This window comes from Oryzias melastigma, linkage group LG15 (genome assembly GCF_002922805.2).
Source record: "Oryzias melastigma strain HK-1 linkage group LG15, ASM292280v2, whole genome shotgun sequence".
NCBI lineage: Eukaryota > Metazoa > Chordata > Actinopteri > Beloniformes > Adrianichthyidae > Oryzias > Oryzias melastigma.
The window spans coordinates 27,766,383-27,783,229 of record NC_050526.1 but is presented as its reverse complement, the minus strand read 5'-3'; the positions used below and the strand labels follow the sequence as shown (position 1 = coordinate 27,783,229).

Below are 16,847 nucleotides of genomic sequence, written 5' to 3'. Positions count from 1 at the left end.
AGCCAAATGCCAGCTCAGACAAGGAAAACAAAGTAATACAAAGTGCAAACTTTTTCCAATGATTATTTTCATCTGATCTCAATTCACAATGAGTTTTTACAAATAAATACTCAGAAATGCAGTTTTAACCTTAATTTCCTTTATATGTGCCCTTCATCATGATAAAAATACTACAAGAACATGTTAAAAACACACAAAAAAAACACGATTTTCATTGGGGTGAGTCTTTAAGCTTCAGTTGAGGTTCATGTTCTGATCAGTAAAGCAAACTTTTACATCCTGCTGGATCTGTCCAACACCATCTCCTCCACCAGAACCCCCCAGCTCAGCTTTAACTGTTGACTAAACACCACTTTTCCCACTGCTTTACTGGGACTTACACGCTAACAGCAAGAGTCTCCGTGTACAGAACTGCTGCTTCCAGCTCAGTCTTAGTGCTGCTGCTGATGTGGGGGGGCTGAGACGCTCACAGGAGAAACTCATCCTGTCACTTCTGAGTCATTCTGGTGGAAAAAGTACAGCAGGAGACAGCGGCTGAGACCTTTGCTGTTGACCAGCTGTTACCTAGGCTTAGCCTTTTCTGGGGGGTAATGATGTGTGACAATGAAGCTCAACCACAAACACACAGTTCATTAAGGTAACAAGTGGATTAGAAGCAGTCAGCAGGATTTAAAGACTCGTTAACCTCTGGAAAAAAGTCTCAGAAAGACGTCATAAGGAAACTTGAGCCTCGTTTCCACTGATCGGTACAGTACGTTCTGGTCTGGTATCTTGAGCGTTGCTATTATAAAAAATGCCTGTTAAATTGTAACGAACTGTACCATTTTTGGGCCCCGTTTGTCGGTTATAGGTCCATAGAAAACACAAAGACGTCTCAAACATAGGAAAATCAAGCAAAAATGGAATGGAACGGAGCTACTATGGTCACATGATGAAACCCGTTGATTAGAGGAAGGTCATTACAACTATAGAAATCACCAAACCAGTGACAACATTTCCAAAGTTATTTTTTTTTGTCTTTCATTTGACGTGTATTTGTAAAAAAATCCCTTCACTGTCTTGGACCATTCTAAACCAGACTATACTGGTCAGTGGAAACGAGGCTTTAATGAGAAATGTCTTTTTTTTGTTTTGCAAACTTTATTAAAAGATTAAATCAAGGAAGTTTAACAGAGTCGTGGTGGAGAATGAAGCAACATTTTCATGTTTCATCTGCTTCTGTGGGAGGTCAGGAGTGTACAATAGATGGACGGGACCCCCCTACTGGGATCGCGTTCCTCCTTTTCATTGCAATCAGCCGGCTCTTTGTCCTCCAGCTCCGCTGCGATGACCACAGCAGAATGCTCTTCTTCTTCAAGTGGACCCCAGAAAATGGTCCCAGGAGGGGGAGAGTTGTGTAATCATTAGGGTCATGCTTGAGATGCTTTTGAAGACCTAGCCGAGCGCCCAGGCTGTTTAACCTCAACCCACCACCCACCCGAGTAACCTCCACCTTCCCCCTTGCTTTTGAGCATACGCACCATGAAGATTAATGTTGCATAAAATGGCATCAAAAGCCTTGTGCTCGGCAGAGATCTTCAGAGTTGTTTGCTTTACCGGGGTGGAGATGGTTGATGTCTGCAGTTGCTGTGGTGCAGCAACATGCTGAGATTTTTCAGCTTCTATTAAAATCTTTTTGTTTTCCACATGGCACCTCTGGTGTTCGTGTATCCATGTTTGACATTGATTATTCTAAGCATGCAGGGCTGTGCACTCCCCACATCCTGTCTGCACATCTGCTTCACAGAGCATCGTTAGGTTCTAGCTTAAAATATAAAACAATTCTCACAAACATCTGACCGGTTTCAGCTCCAAAAGTCCCTGTTAAAGAGTCACAATATTTAGTTTTGAAGTTGAAGTTAGTCATTCCCTGATAACCTTTAAACTCTGTCTTCCCGCTTCCTCTCAGGGGCTGCTCGGAGCTTTACCGGATACCTATGGTGGAGTACAAGGTGGACAGCGAGGGGACGCCCTGCGAGTACAAGACGCCTTTCAGGAGAAATACCACCTGGCACCGAGTGCCCGCAACCGCTGGGGCCCCGTTATCCCGAGGCTCCCCCACTCAGGGCCCCGACCGCCTGCAGTGCCAGCAGATCCTGCAGCAGCACCAGGCAGCCATCCCACGGAGCACCTCCTTCGATAGAAAGCTGCCGGACGGCCCCAGGTAAGTTCTGCTGTGTCTGCTCTTCGTCTACGTCTGCTTCTGGCCAGAACCGATCTTATGAAGGCTAAATATAACTCCACGCTTTCTGTTCTTTCATACTGACCTTTATAGTGAAACAAAAGGAAAAACAGGTTTATAAATAAAATAGAGATGAAGAAATGCATCACCTCCTTCTTTTTGTTTATCAGGTAACATTTTTTTCTTTCAAAATTCTGAAAAAAAGTTTTAAAAATTACTTTTTGTTGAAAATATCTTTTACATTTAAATCATAAAATCTGCTCTGATCTTCATCTAACTCACATCAAAGGATATACACAGTTTGTTTAAACTAATACTACACAAAAAACATATTTTTTTATAAACTTTTGAACAAAATGCATGAACATTTGAAGTTCAGGCATACTGTGGTTATCATGTGGTGTAACTTTGATGAAGATTAGAACATATTTTAGGACAAATTCATGCAGAAATCCAAAGGATTCACATTTTTCTTACAACTGTATTTCAGAGGAATTTTACTAAATAATTACCAAATAAATGGAACAAATGGTCCTTGAGCTGGTGATGATTCATCTAAGCAAATTTAAATCTGCACTAGTCATTTTGCAAGCTTCACCTTTAAACGAAGAGCAAAAAAAAACACAATTAAATTATATTAAAATAAATTAGAGCACAATTAAATTAATTGCACAAAAATGTGCGTGAAATTACCACAAAAAACGTGCCTGATCCATCAATATTAAGGGTGCTCTACTCAACACTACCCCCCTACTGTTCCTTATGTCCTTAATGAAGTCATTTTAGGTTCATTTCTGAGGCTTCTGCACATGCTGAAACGTATGTAAAGTTGAAATGGTAAAGAAAAGGCCGGAATCCTTTTATTCTTTAGAGTCAGATCAGTTTTATGTATATGGTTGTAGAATAGGACTGAGTAAATGCTGTTTATTCATCCCCTCAGTGTGTTTTGGTAAAGCAGTAAAACTGCAGGTCGTTCCAGACCAACACAAGGATGAGTTTCATGCAGATTTGTGTCTGGTAAACTGAGAGAGTTGGGGTTATATTCAGACATAAACCGAGCAAAGAAAATGATGCTTTCAGGGGGTTCTGGAGGTAAAGAAACAGTTTTTCTTTGAATTGTATCATCAAATACTACAGCTCACACCAACGCTTTCAGATTAAATCTTTGAACTCCCTGCTTTTCTCGTCCAGGAAAAAGCTCCAGAATCACTTTGAGGAGTTGTTTTTGTGTTCAGATATTTGCATACATATAAATGGAGCATTTTAGTCAAATCAATTCACAGCTTTTCTTTCATCTCCCTTCAGACGATAAGGCCACACTCAGACTTTGTTCCCGGCTGAGGCGGTGTCTCCTTTGGACAGCTCCATTGAGCCATGTAAAGCAGTGATTTGTTCCTTCTAATGAAACCCCTAAAGTCGTGATAACCTTTGCAGCGTGTCACACCGACCTCCTCTGGTGTTGTCTGCTCTGACTATACAAGGATAATGGCCGCCTTCTCTGCCTAATCAGTCTGTGGTGGAGGGAGCTCTCTGCTCCTCCTTTCCTTACTGTCTTTGCACCCCTCCTCCCTCCTTCCTCCTGCACCCTGCTGAGGAGGAGGTGATGGGGACACTGACACGGCTCGGCTCATCTCATCCAATTACTGCAGAAGAACAGGGAGAGCTCTTCCCTGGACCACGATATGTAGCAAATGGAGGGAGGAGGAAGGAGGTGGCAGGAGAGAGGCAGTGGCTCTGTATTAATGTACAAAGATGAATATTGCACACAAATATTCTATTCAACTTGTTCTGATGCTTTCTTCTTAGAACGATTTTTCTAAGCCTCATTTTTTTTAAAGATATTTGTTCTTTATCGCAAGTTATTCAAGTTTTAAACTGACCAATCAGATGCCTCAGATCCCTTGGACATTTGATTAACAGATTTTTCTGAGCCTCTTTCAGTGGGAGGGGTGTGGCCTTCAAACAAGCTGGAGCAACCTCGCTCATGATTGGCGACAGAAGTTGATTTAAAAACGTGACTCAGCACGACTTGGACTGATCGCTGTCGAAGGTGGTAATATGGTGGTAGACGTATCAGGAAGTGATGGCGAAGGCTCAGGCCTGGTTTTGCGAGGGCCGTAGGTAATGCATTTGCTATGGGGGACCTGAATGCTACAGTCAATGTTTTTACTTTAAAGTTCAAATGTGTACAGATATGTAAATCTAAAAAGGCAAAGGCAAAGTCAAAACAAATCTGAAAAATGGCTAAAAATTAGACAAAGCTCCCCATAATCAGTGGTTCCTAAACATTCTCAGTTTTAAATGATTTAAAGTTTGACCATAGTTTCACAGACCGGCCTCTGCAAAGCTAAAGTGGACGACCAATTGTTTTGTAATTGGTTTTAACCTCCAGTTTCTCTTAACTTTCAATTGTAAAGTTTATCTACATTCTCTGTAAATATATCTTCAGTATATTTCAACTTTTGTCTTTGTCTTCTAGATTTTAGGTTGTTTTCATGGGATATTTTCTGTGAAAAGAACCTTTTCAAATGTTTGTTTTCTGTTAGCTTCACTAATTTGGGGGTTTCGATTTAGTGGTCAGCGCCACTGCTTGAAGAAAGTAGCGGGTGGATTTTTTTCATCTGACTAAGTGACTTGATGTCAAAAATGACTCTGATGTGGTGAAGAGAATCCAGTAGTTTTCCTAAATAAAGCATTTTTCAGAATCCCATAGTAAATAAAACAGATAAATACATATAAGTCCAGTTATATTTTTTTATGTCCAAAATTTTAAAGCTATAAACCAGTAGCAATCTTCATGTAAAATTTAAACTTAAACCATAGGGGGGTTGGTGTCATTGTAAACGGTCAATGTTATTTGCAAACTCACCAATGAATTCAGAGACGACTTAGGTGCGTCTAAAAATAATGATCTAATCAGAGCATGAAAATGTAACGAATGGCAGTGTGAAAGAAAGCTGCTCAGACCAGGGAGGGTTTGTGCAGCTAGGAAGCACCGAGCAGTAACATTCATGTCATTTCTGCTGAATTTGACGTTCAGACAGCAGCATGACAAATGTGCATTTGACATTCCCGCTTTGAGGGTTTCAAGGAGGAAGGAAAAAGCCACTTCTGTTTTACATTTAAGTGTCTGAGCCTGACTGGGGGGTGTGTGTGTGTGAAGACGAAACCAGCGTGTTTGATGATGTGAGTCTCCCACAGAAGCAGGACAAGTAAAAGCAGACGATACAACTGACGGGATCAGTTCTTCAAATATAATCTTTATTTATGTGAACATTTTGTTTTTTTAACATTAACCCTATAATCAATCATTTTATATATAGTGATCCACGCTTTTCTGAGAATCCTATTCCCTTACCATGATCCAAACTCTCCTTACAAACTCAAATAACGTGTTTTCTGCTCTGCAGTTCATTATCTTTCCACAAGAGGCAGTAGAAGCTGCTCATTTCAAAATGGCTGCTTCATTGAAATTTCAGACACTTTTGGTGGGAAAGTTTACCCAACTGGTGAAAATAACTCATCAATTGCAATTCTTTTTTTAATTTGCTGTGTTGAAAGAATACAGAGTTAGCTTAATGCATTTACACCATGTTGAAAGAGTGTGGATCAAATGTAAGACGGTGAGTAAATAAGGTGTTTTATCCTGAACACTTTTGACAAAAGTTTTGCATATTAAACTAGCAGTTGTGAGCGTAAACTAACATAATCACAGAACAGATCATGATTGATGTTATTTATGACTCACCAAAGAAATATTTTGGCAGATTTTTAATGTATTTCATCAAAAGGTTAAAAAAAAAGATCTTGAATTATCTGTCAATTCTGTGATGCAGACTTTTGAATAGTTAAGCCATTTTCACATGCCAAACCGAAATCTAAGATCCTGTAATTTTTATCCCGTGATAAAAAAATAATTACTTTAAACCAAATGGTTTTCATAAAATATGCCAGAAATCACACAAAAACTCCACAAACAAACACTTGCTTGTTTTTATTACAATAAGCTTTGGACATAGTTCCTACTTCCAGATGTGCAATGGGCTTAAGAGGTTAAGAGGGGTGAGAATAGAACCCAGAGGAACACCACTGAAAAAACAATGAGAGCTAGATTCCGAGGGATTCAGAGGTTCCAGAGGGTAAAAGTAGGATGTGGTTCATTGTGTGGGGAACAGCAAAATGGATCAGTATTAGATAAAGTTCTGCAGATAAAATGTACACAACCCTATTTCTGATTTGTGGATGAAAAACATCTTAATTTCAAAGAATTTGAAATGTCTCTCATTGATTTGATGTTGTGGCATTTACATAGTTAAAATTAGTTTGTGGTTGTAGGAAAATCTTGGTTTTGTGTTTTATCAGATGACCAAATGAGTCCATCATAACAGCCCCAAACTTTTGAAATAGTTTTGTAGACATTCTGCAGAGGGCTGCATCCCTAACTAGAGTCATCTTTGAGCTTCATGTAAACGAACGTTCATGGCTGCACCGTTCAGTTCTGTTCCTGTCAAATCTGATGTGCTGGTGAAAGGTCAAACATTCAATGCTGATTTGCTATTGATGCAAACATCAATTCAGTCAGCGACATGGATGCAGCTCTTTGCACTAAAATATGATCAAGCTGCTGAAGATCGACTTGTTCATCAGAGCAGAGGATAAATGGATTAATGTGAAAATAAAAGTAGAACATCGAACTCTGAAAGTGACATTTCTATCAGGGTGTTTGAGAGTCGGCCTTAATGTTCTCCTCTTGTTGCCAGAATGTTTTTTATGAAACTGGTGCTTTGATTTTTGTCGTGCACAGTTTAACTGTTTGAACTAATGTTAATGTTTGCCGTGTTTTCAGAATAATCTTTATTTAGGAGATTTTCTGTTTGTACGCTGGATGTGTCACTTTTTTTCCTTGCTGTAGAGTCGACTATTTCATCTCTTTATTGGTGTTTGAAAATCTTTTGGACACATTAAAGTCAAACTGCGACTCGACGATTGCTTGTTTGTTTTTGTTGCATCCTTAAGGGGCTCCTGTGTTTTCTTTGCTGTAGGACGATGCAGGACATGGAGAATCCTCAGCTGTCCTCATGCAATAAGGGAGACCAGCACTACCGCAGCTCCCCCAGCAACCAGTCCTCCTCCAGTGACCCTGGGCCCTGTGGCAGCGGCACCTGGTCCCAGCAGCCTGTATATGATGGGTATGAACCACAGATATGCTACTTTAAAAAAAGACTACTACAAAGACTCTCTGCTACCCACGTTTATGCATTTTTGTAGGCATGAATACAGCTACAATCAGTCCCTGCGCCGTTTTCTTAGAGCTTGCAATTTTCTAAAATGACAGCAATTTTTTTTTTTGCATGAAATGACCAAATCAGTGCACTTTTGGTCATTCATCACATGTTATTTACAGGAAGTTTTCAGGAGAAAAGGTACAGGTTAGAAAGTTTTATGTATGAAATATTTTAAGAAAAGCCTTTATTCAGTTTCTGGTTCTATGATTTTTTATTTAATTTATTTTTTTCTTTTTTTTGAGGGAAATGTGATGGGAAAAGGGTTTTAATGAATTAAAACATACATTTGTAGCTTGGATTTTGCTTTGGGAACATCATTTTCTCGTCTGTTCAGAGCATTTTAAAATGCTGAGCACTTAAGTATCATTAAAAGTAATTATAATGCATTTATCCTGCTCTGTAGCACTTTAGAAAACTGCACTGCAATTTTGAAGAATGCCAGGAAACAGAAATGTTTGTAGAAAAAAAAGAGACTAAAATCTGTCAAAGCTGTTGAGGTTTTCAGAAAATGAAGGAATCCTTCTTTATTTAAGTTTTATTTCAATCTGCACAGTCTGCAGAGAGTGTGTTTATGGACTGTAGGGCTGCAGCTTGACATGCATGGAGCCGGAGTTTCATGTCCGTGTATAAGTGGACTTTGATAAGTGCTCCACTGTGCTGCTTCACTGTTGGAGGCCTCAAAAGTGCACTGAACTCTGGAGGACCACTGAGACCTGTCAGAGGAGCCTCAGTGCAGAACAACAGGCTGTCCAATTGATCTCCAGTTAGAGTCTTTGTTAAAGATAACGAGGCGCCGCGGCCTCTGTTCACCAGCTGTAACCCTGATTAACTCTTAAAAGTTTAATTAAGACCCACACAGAAAAATTGTGCTGCTTTGTCAGGAGCAGAGAAGCGCCTGGCATGTCGAGTCAAATGAAAAGAAGCTCCGCTGCTTTTGTCTGGCAGCTTTTTTATTCTGTTACAAACTCAAGTGATTTGACCTTAAGGGACGTTGAGCTAATTGTTGGAGCAGATCTATTGAAGCTTCTAATAGAAACATCGTGCAGACTCTAAATAATTTCCAGCCTTCCTCGTGGTCCTCCTCTCCTCAGATGTCCCTCCCCGGTCCTCCATGAGCGAGGGGCAGACATGCAGGGAGCAGATGGAGAGCTCCGCCGCGACAGAGAGCCCACTCTGGAGAGGACCAGATCTGCAGGTGAGCCGTGGTTGAAGCGCCCGCAGAGTGGATTCAAAACGAGTTCAAGAGATGACGTCTGTTCTCCTGCTTCCACAGAGGCCAAATGGCACATCCCCTCCACCAAGATCCTGAACCCTGTGAAGCAAAGAGAAGGAGGGAAGGACTCCCCAAACAAGCTGTCTAGGGTAAATGTCTGCTCTGCTGTCAGAAGTTTGGAAACCGTCTGCTTTTCAGTGCTTTAATGCGCTCCTAAATCTGACTGTCAGAGCCACTTTACCTTCACTGAGTGGCTGATTTAGAAGGAGGTCAGATCGTCCTTGTTTATGGGCTTTGCTGCTTTCAGAAGTGAATTTCTCAGCTGGGATGTCTGTGTCGTCCTCTCCGCTCCATCCTCACAAGTGTCGCATTTCCCTCAACAGAAGGCTAATGGCTGTCTCATCTCATCACTGTTTGTCCTATTTTGGTGGGGAGGATTTTACTTAAAGGTTGAATACATTAAGCACTTTAGCTTCTAATGACCCCCCCACCCTATCTGTGCCCCCTCCCCCTCCTTCCCTATGGTTCTGGAGAGCAGCTAAAACAGCCGCCTTTTCTTCCCGTTTGTGCTCTAAGCCGTGGTTGCATTAACCCGAGCCCACGGATAAAAAATTAAACCGCTCTCTTGGCGCTGTGTGTCCCTAATGCACAGAGCTTGTTTTTCCAACTGTTTGTGATGCAATTTAATTTAAGTTGCATCCATGATTTATCAGTGTTAAGTATAGCATAGGAAGGAAAGCATGTTAGGTCAGTTCTGAGTATTTTATAGTTGTATTTTATAAAGAAAACCTTCTTAGCTCTCAGGAAGCTTTTTCATCCACTCCAGTTCAGACACACATTTTTGAGTTGAAGTCATACTCCGATTATCTTTTTATTTATTTTCAAAGCGTTCCCAGTTGTCTTTTAATTCTGATTGTCAGCCAAAAAAATACTGTGTTGTCTTCTAGGAAATAGTTGCTACAGAAATTCATTAGAAATTCACCTGTAATTTGTGGGCTGGAGCGTTGATGCCGGGAAACCCCGCCCCCTCTTCCCCTCTGTGTCTAAGTGGGTCTTTAAAGGGGATTTATGCTGGATCTGACCTCATGAGTATATCTGATCTTTTAACTCAGCGGTCCCCAACCCCCCAATCCATGGGGCAGTTGGTATGGGGCAGCAGAGAGAGGATAAAAAAACTCAATTGTTTTCATTTTCTTTACGATCTGACTCTGAAGGACGTTTTATTTTGGAAAACTGCTGGATTCTCCACCACATCTCAATCATTCTTGCTCCACATCAAGTCATGTGGACAATCCAGCCACTACTGTCTTAAAGTGGCTGTCTGGACCACTAATTTAAAACTCTCAAGCTAGCAAAGTTAACAAAAGAGACACATTTGGGAAGTTTATTTAGGCAGCAAAGATCCAGACAGGAAACAGAACAAGAGCCTTTGACTTCAAAATAAAAGTCAATTTAACAGGCAAAAACAAGGAGTCTTTACTCCAAATCTGGATATATTGTTGTTCACACCATAATAATAATATTATAGAATATTCAGCAACTGGCTGTCTAATGTAACAAAGATGTTGCTAATAAAGTTGTCCAAACGGAGGATTCATGTTTGATTATTATATTTAGAAAACACCAGTTTTAACAACTTATTTTTGTATTAACCGCCACACCTATAAAGGCTGAAGTTAGTGTCTGACTTGTTTTCTTCCACTTTTACAGTTATGGGTTAAGGGAAAATCTACATTTCATTTTAATGGTTCCCACATTAAATCTAGTGAAAAGATAAAGATTATTGCTGCTACAGAGATTTACAGATGACGATTTACTTTACTCTCAAAAGGTAAGAGACACTGGAAGCTTAAAAAAAAATCAAACCTCATACAGGTCGGTCGGGGAAAATATTGTCTGACATTAAACCAGCCTGTGGCCTGAAAGGTTGGAGACCTCCATAACTGATTTATATTCCAGATTTCTGAACTTTTCCCGGTGAAAACAGGTGGTCACCTCAGAAAAGCATTTAATATATTTTTTTTTATCATTTTCCATAAATTCAGCTTGAAAATATTTGCTGCTTCTACATGAGCATATCTGATTTACTGCATCATTTGACCTTCCTGCTCCTCTTTCTACCAGACTGGAGATAAAAACTCCAGCCACTCCAGCAGCAACACCCTTTCGAGCAACGCCTCCAGCAACAGCGACGATAAGCACTTTGGCTCTGGAGATTTGATGGACCCAGAGATGCTGGGCCTCACCTACATCAAAGGGGCCTCCACAGACAGCGGCATAGACACCAACCCCTGCGTGCCCCCCGGGGCCCGGGTGCTCCAGGGCAGGGTGGGGGAGCAGGGACACCCCTGGGTGTCGGAGCACCACGAGGACGGCACATCAGAGGAGGACAGCGGGAAGATTTACCTGCAGCAGAGCTTCGCTTCAGCCATCCTGTCCAGTCATGTGACGGAGGGCAGCATCGGAGACCTGAGCGAGATCTCGTCTCATTCCAGGTACAGAACAGACCGACATTTTTCTGTGTTTATTGGAAATTCTGCTAATTTCTATAATGCTTTGGGTCAAGTTACAGACGTACATTTGTGATTTTGAGGTCAATGCGTCTGCTTCTTTCAGTCAGATTTCTCTGAAAGCCTTCTCTTTTAAAACAGAGAATAAGAACTTTGAGATCAAAAATGATGCCAAAGTGGTGAAGCTTTACAGAAGGTTTTATGTGAGGCTTTGTCTCCGTGGGTAAATATTTTTTGTCCTGTGGCTTAATCCCTCCTGGTTCACTGAACTGATGGGCCTGCATCGGATATTCACACTCTTTTTCCTGCTACATGGCCCGCAGCGAAATCCCGCTCGCTGGAATGGGTGCTCATTCACACTCAAACCCTGTCAGACTGTTCTTCATTTTCTGTTCTGTCAAACAAACATGTGTACAAAGGGAAGGCTCGTGTCTGTTTACTGACCTTCTCACCCAGTGGTGTTTGCTGTCGGACGCTGCACGGCTCGGCTGTGCGTGCCGCCGCTCTCAGGCTGGAGCCAGGGCTCCTCTGCTCTTCCTACACAGGGAGAGGAAGGATTTTTTAGAGTGCTTGGCCTTGCAGCCAGCGTGCGGTCTATCTTTATTAAACACAAAGCTCTGTGCTTTGACGGTGCAGGATTATGTTACCGAAATGTCTTCAGATCACAGAACTCAGAAGGCTCCAGAGCTGCTCACCCCATGACACCCTTCAGGAAAGTAAGAGCCGACTCCATCACCTTTACTGCTGTGACGCTTTTCACTTGACTGTAATGGTTTTGACACCAGAGTTATCTGGACAAACAGGGAAGCAACGGGAGCACATTTTTCTGGGTGTGGCCCTGATGGTCATAAATATGAAAAGTGAGCATACAGCACTTCCTGCGACAGCAGACTCCAACATCTGAAGGCATTTGTCAGACAGAGGTTTACGTTTTATAATAGTTTTGTTACTCTACATGAGAGAACCTGAACCTGGGATTAATCCAAGCAGAAAACGGATGATGCCAAACCTAGAGTTAAAGTCCACATATGCCTGATGGGGACAGCGGTTCATAAAGTTAATAATCATTAGAGACCCACTCTGATCATCGCCTGATCTATTTTCAAAACGTCTTTTAATTAGGATTATGCAGTTTTTTGTCAAAATAAAAAAAGTAGTTTTCTATTACATAGTTTCTGCAGGACAGCAGAAGTTCATTAGAAATTAACCTCTGAGTTGTGGGCGGGACTATCCCTCACCCCTCCTTTCCGTCACCCATAACAGAGAGCTTCCTGTTTACAACCTCTCCCTCTAGCTTACAGCCCCTTACACGCTCAACATAAAGCTATGTTCACACCTGACATGTGACACATATAGAATGCACCAAACACGTGTTTTTGAAGCCCATGGTGTTCACACTGAACAAGAGAGGAGGGGCTTCTTGTTCTTTTTTCTACTGTCAAAGAATATGGGGTAAGAAAGTTTTCAAAAAGAAACGTATTTATAAAGAAAAAGTTGTAGTCAAAAACACAAGGTCATATTCATGAATATAAAATTGTGCACAAATTAGTATTTTGTGCACAATTTTATAGGAAAAAATATGAATACATTTAGTTTTATGTTTAACATGTCTATTTTGAATACAACTTTTCTTTGTTTTAAATACAAATTTCTCCTGTTAACAAACTGTCAAAAATACGTCACAAGGAGAAATTAATAATTGTGGTTTGTGCCTATTTCTCCTTTATGATCATTTTTCAACCAGTTTGCACATCCGTAAATAGGAAGACTACAGCAGTACTAAATTTGAATCCCTGATTGGTCAAGGTTGGCTTAATGCATGTTTACATAGACTTTCAATTAAAGTTGTCGCTTAAACATGTTTTTCTGAACATAGCTTGGCAAGTATTCTCAGAGCTATGGTGCTATACAGTTAAGTACCAAATGCCTGCATAGATGAGGAAAACAAAAATGTGGATCTAGTTGTCTACAAGTGGATTCCTCAGAATTGAGCGGAGCAGGGATCCTGTGGAATGTTGAGCATATTCAGTGTATTTTCTAGGTCATAAATAAGATATTTTTGTCTGCTCTTGATTTACAACAATGTGAATAGAGAAATACTCAGAGAGTGAATTTTGAGCTTATTTTTTTACGTACATATCTCCTGCATCCTCAGAAAAAATGCTACAAAAACAAAACAACACCATTTTCATGGGAGTGGGTCTTTAAGAACAAGAAAACAAGTTATAAACATTTAGCTTTTGTGTTGTTTCATCCATTTCAGTCAAATCAAGCCAAACGTTTGTCATTTTTATTTATTTAAGTGACCATCCGACTTAAATTTGTTACTAAAATCATTGCTATAGCCGCCACATTTGAAATGGTGCGTTCCTTTAAGCATTTGATCGCAGTTCCACGGGTCACTTCACCATGATTCCACTCAAATAGCTGCATGCGGTTCCTTCCCTCGCAAAGCTTGGAGAACCTAAAATCAGGAGGTCAGAGGCGCAGATGTCAGTGGACCTCTGCACAGCACTGAGAGCAGGAGGGCAGAATGCCTCTCCGTTGTTTGAAGCCGCTGACCCATAAATGCGGTTTGTCATTTGATATTTGAGTGAATATTGAAAGGACAAAGTTCAACAAGGCGACACGCATGACAGACTGGAACTGAGTCATCATCTCGAGTAGATTAAACAGGAACCAACTAAAATATCCTGCCTACAGAGGAAATCAGTTCATCCTCTTCAACCGTGGAGCTGAACCATTTTCAGTCCAAAAAAAAAATCTGGTGATTCCGGAGATCTGACCTACTTCTGCTGCTCTCGACCTCATGCGTGTTTCTGTTGCTAATGCTCATTTATGTTTTCATTCCAGTTTTTTATTTCTGCGTTCATTGTGTCATTCTTTGAGTTACATTTTGCTTTATGTTTGCTGTTTGATCAGTGGCTCACACCACTCTGGCAGCCCCCTGGCCCGCGGTGCCAGGTACTGCGTGTCCGCCGACTCTTCCAAGGTGTACACCATCCCCCAGACCAGCAGCGCAGGGCCGGAGCCGGGGCCAGGACCCAGCTCAGAGGCCTGCGGACAAACACGCACACAGTCCAGTTGTAAAAATCCAGCGGGCATGAAGACGACTGGTGATGGTGCTGATGAGGATGATGATGATGCCCACAGCACTGAGGGACCCCCCAACATTTCAGAGTGTGGGTGAGTGTGTGAGACAGAGGGGGAAAACGAGGCAGAGCTTGAATGAGACGTCCGTCAAACACACAGGTCCATAGAAAAAGCTTGATTCAAACGCCTCATCTTTTTGAGATCTTTTATTAAACATTGAAATCAACATTCTTCCTGTACCACCTTAAAATAAATCTACTTTTTGTTTAAGAAGTTAGGAATTTCCATATTCTAAATGGTTCTTTTAAGTATTTTAATCATTGTATCAAGCATGACTCTTGATTAATGGAGGCTTTGACTGTACATGAGAACTGGACTCACTGTGACGTTATCTGTATAACATTGTTTACTTCCATCCAAATGATATCAATTCAGTCTCCATTTGTCATGTTACGAATGCCGCCATGTTGGAACCAGACGATGTTTGGCCAGTGATTGGTCCAAGATGATCTGAGTCAAGGTTTCTATGGTAACCACTCTGTCCATTTAGGAGGGAAGTTCCTGGAAGGACACAACCCTGCGATTTAACAGCGGGATATACCAAATCTGTCAGTCAAAGGTTTTGAACGTTGGATGTGGGGTCCAGCAGGCTCCACTTACTTTTATTGAAGCATCTGATTGGTCAGGTTATAACTTGAATAACGTGAACTACAGAAAAAAATATCATTAAAAAATGAGTATTATCAAAAACATGTTTAAAAAAAAAGTTATCAGAAGGAGAACGGTCATTCTGACAAATAGAATGACTGAGTTATGGCTGTTTATTTCTCTATAAAAGTCTATGGATGCCACTCAGTCCAGTTCTCGTATACTGTCAATGACTCAAAACATCTTCTACCAACTGACGTTGTTTAATCGACTGTGTTTTATTGGAAGAGAAACTATTTTCTATGGGTGATGTCACACTCAATTACTCCAGTTCTCAGATGGTTGGAATTCAAAAGTTATCCAGAAAGTTCTCAGTTTTTGGAATCATCATTTGGAAAGTTAAATTGGTTTTAAAACCAAACTGAGAAAAAAATCTTTTAAAATATATTTTGCACAAAAACAGCCTGAGATTTATTTTGAAGTATCTTAAAACAGGAAGCTCTTATGTTTACGATTCACACATGCGAGACTCTAATGTAAAATAAAGTTTTGAAAGTATAAAAAGTGTCACACATGCATGAGTGCAATGCTAACTGCAGCATGAAAGACTTGCTGTTGTAGTTACTAAACTTTCTTCAGAAAACACAAAAGTCTCCTCATTTGTAGCTGGATGTTTTGGAGCCTTTAATTTGAAGGATTGTTTATCTCTTGGCTTTCCTACAACCCTTTAGTCAAAGAGAGCTGCAACCTAAACATGTAAACAGAGAGGAGTTACCTTAAATACTAGTTACCTCCTGCGTTTCTTAGATCTGTGGATGAACTTTTATGTTTATCAGAAGCGCAGTTAAAATTGGAAAGCTCGTCTTCATCCGAATGAAGTCCTTACACGTGAGATCCATGAGGATGTGGCTTCTGTGGTACCTACAGAAGGCCACCTGTGGTAAACTCATCGAACATACATGATGATAGCGGGTGTGAACAGCATTCTTGCTGTTGAACATTTTCCTCTCAGACTCGCTGTCTGGCCCACCCAGAGTGCATAAACTGGCTTTGATTGAAGCCGACAGCCACAAAATAAATAAGCTCAATGAAGCCACTGACATAATACACTTGACACATGTCACATGTCATTATTGATCCTTCCCCTGAAGCCAGGTCCCCACGGATCGCAAGGCTGAGCCTCCGACAGATCGGCAGCTCAGCTGGGAGTGGGTCACACCATCTGCACAGAAGGTGCTGGAACTGGAGGAATTTCAGATGAAGCGAGAGGCGTAGCATCTATATAAAATGAGCGCTGATCACCGCCCGCGTTTGTCTGTAGATTAAACGTCTTGCTGTAGTGAAAAGCGCGCATTCGCACTAAAAGGGTGTCCGATAGCGAGCTCTGGCTATGTGAGATCTGCTGTAGAAAAAAAAACAGCTTTGCCCCAAAGTAATTTCATTTGAGCTGCAGAATTTGCCGTGTGATTGATCGCAGGCACTCAAGTCATCCTCAGCCGACTTATGAAAAAGCTCCGTAATTCAGTTATGCTCCCCATTGTTTGTTTATATATTCCTGCCATTTTATTTCACCTTACATAACGCCGCCTCATGATAAATGGCCTAATATTACTCGCAGATATTGTTCTCACATAATGAAGTTTCTCTTCCTCCTTCCTCTAAAGTTTTTCTCATTTGCTGTTGGACTGAATGTGATGGTGGATGTGTGACTCCGCCTCTAACCCTCAGCTTCTTTCTGCTGCTTCTGTCTCTCGTCTCAGAGGAGCGGAGAGCTTGTTAGCTTTCCTTCTCCAAATGCTGTCTGAGCGTTCCAGGTACAAATTTTAATCAACCCTGGTCCTGATCTGACTCACTCTGCTGATCCCTTCACAGCAACC

At 41.1% G+C, this 16,847-nt stretch overlaps 1 protein-coding gene across 6 annotated transcripts in view; it reads left to right on the top strand.

Annotated features, from left to right (window-relative positions):
* The window catches only part of LOC112161462 (signal-induced proliferation-associated 1-like protein 2), a gene marked incomplete in the record, with an annotated part of 101,605 nt that overhangs the window by 67,492 nt on the left and 17,266 nt on the right, over positions 1-16,847 (top strand). For 4 of the 6 annotated variants that reach the window (XM_024296564.2, XM_024296562.2, XM_024296563.2 and 1 more), the window contains 7 exon segments: positions 1,949-2,203; positions 7,264-7,410; positions 8,598-8,701; positions 8,780-8,868; positions 10,844-11,214; positions 14,152-14,415; positions 16,731-16,784. In XM_024296564.2, the coding sequence (XP_024152332.1) occupies positions 1,949-2,203; positions 7,264-7,410; positions 8,598-8,701; positions 8,780-8,868; positions 10,844-11,214; positions 14,152-14,415; positions 16,731-16,784 (1,284 nt within the window). 6 annotated transcript variants of the gene reach the window in all.